Source organism: Primulina huaijiensis, unplaced genomic scaffold (assembly GCF_012295235.1).
Source record: "Primulina huaijiensis isolate GDHJ02 unplaced genomic scaffold, ASM1229523v2 scaffold198066, whole genome shotgun sequence".
In the NCBI taxonomy this organism is placed as follows: Eukaryota; Viridiplantae; Streptophyta; class Magnoliopsida; order Lamiales; family Gesneriaceae; genus Primulina; species Primulina huaijiensis.
This window is the reverse complement of record NW_027351093.1, coordinates 1-401: the sequence shown is the minus strand read 5'-3', so window position 1 is coordinate 401 and position 401 is coordinate 1. Positions and strand designations below refer to the sequence as shown.

Here is a 401-nt window from a genome sequence, read left to right as displayed (position 1 = left end):
AGATGGGTACATAACCAAGCAAGAGCTTAGAGAATCACTCAAGAATATTGGGATCTCAGCAGAAGAGAAAGATGTCGTTGATATGGTGGAGAACTTTGATTCAAATGAGGACGGTTTGATAGATTTCGACGAGTTCGGCGAGCTTTTCGAGTCGATTTTGGGGCGGAAGGAGGGTTGTTTGAAAGATGAGAGTTTGAAGGAGGCTTTTGATGTGTTTGATGGGAACAAAGATGGGTTGATAACAGTTGAAGAGTTGGGTTTGGTCTTATGTTCTTTGGGGCTTGCACAAGGAAAGAATTTGGATGATTGCAAAGAGATGATTAGGAAGGTGGATTTAGATGGAGATGGAATGGTTGATTTTGATGAGTTCAAAAGAATGATGAGAAATGGGATTGAAAGGC

General features: G+C 41.1%; 1 protein-coding gene across 1 annotated transcript; it reads left to right on the top strand.

The window, feature by feature from the left end:
• Window positions 1–4: 4 nt before the first annotated feature.
• Window positions 5–397, top strand: LOC140966011 (calmodulin-like protein 3; the record flags this gene model as incomplete). Its single annotated transcript, XM_073426286.1, has 1 exon — window positions 5–397. A coding segment is annotated over one exon (393 nt), but the record flags the coding sequence as incomplete, so codon positions are not given.
• Window positions 398–401: the final 4 nt, after the last annotated feature.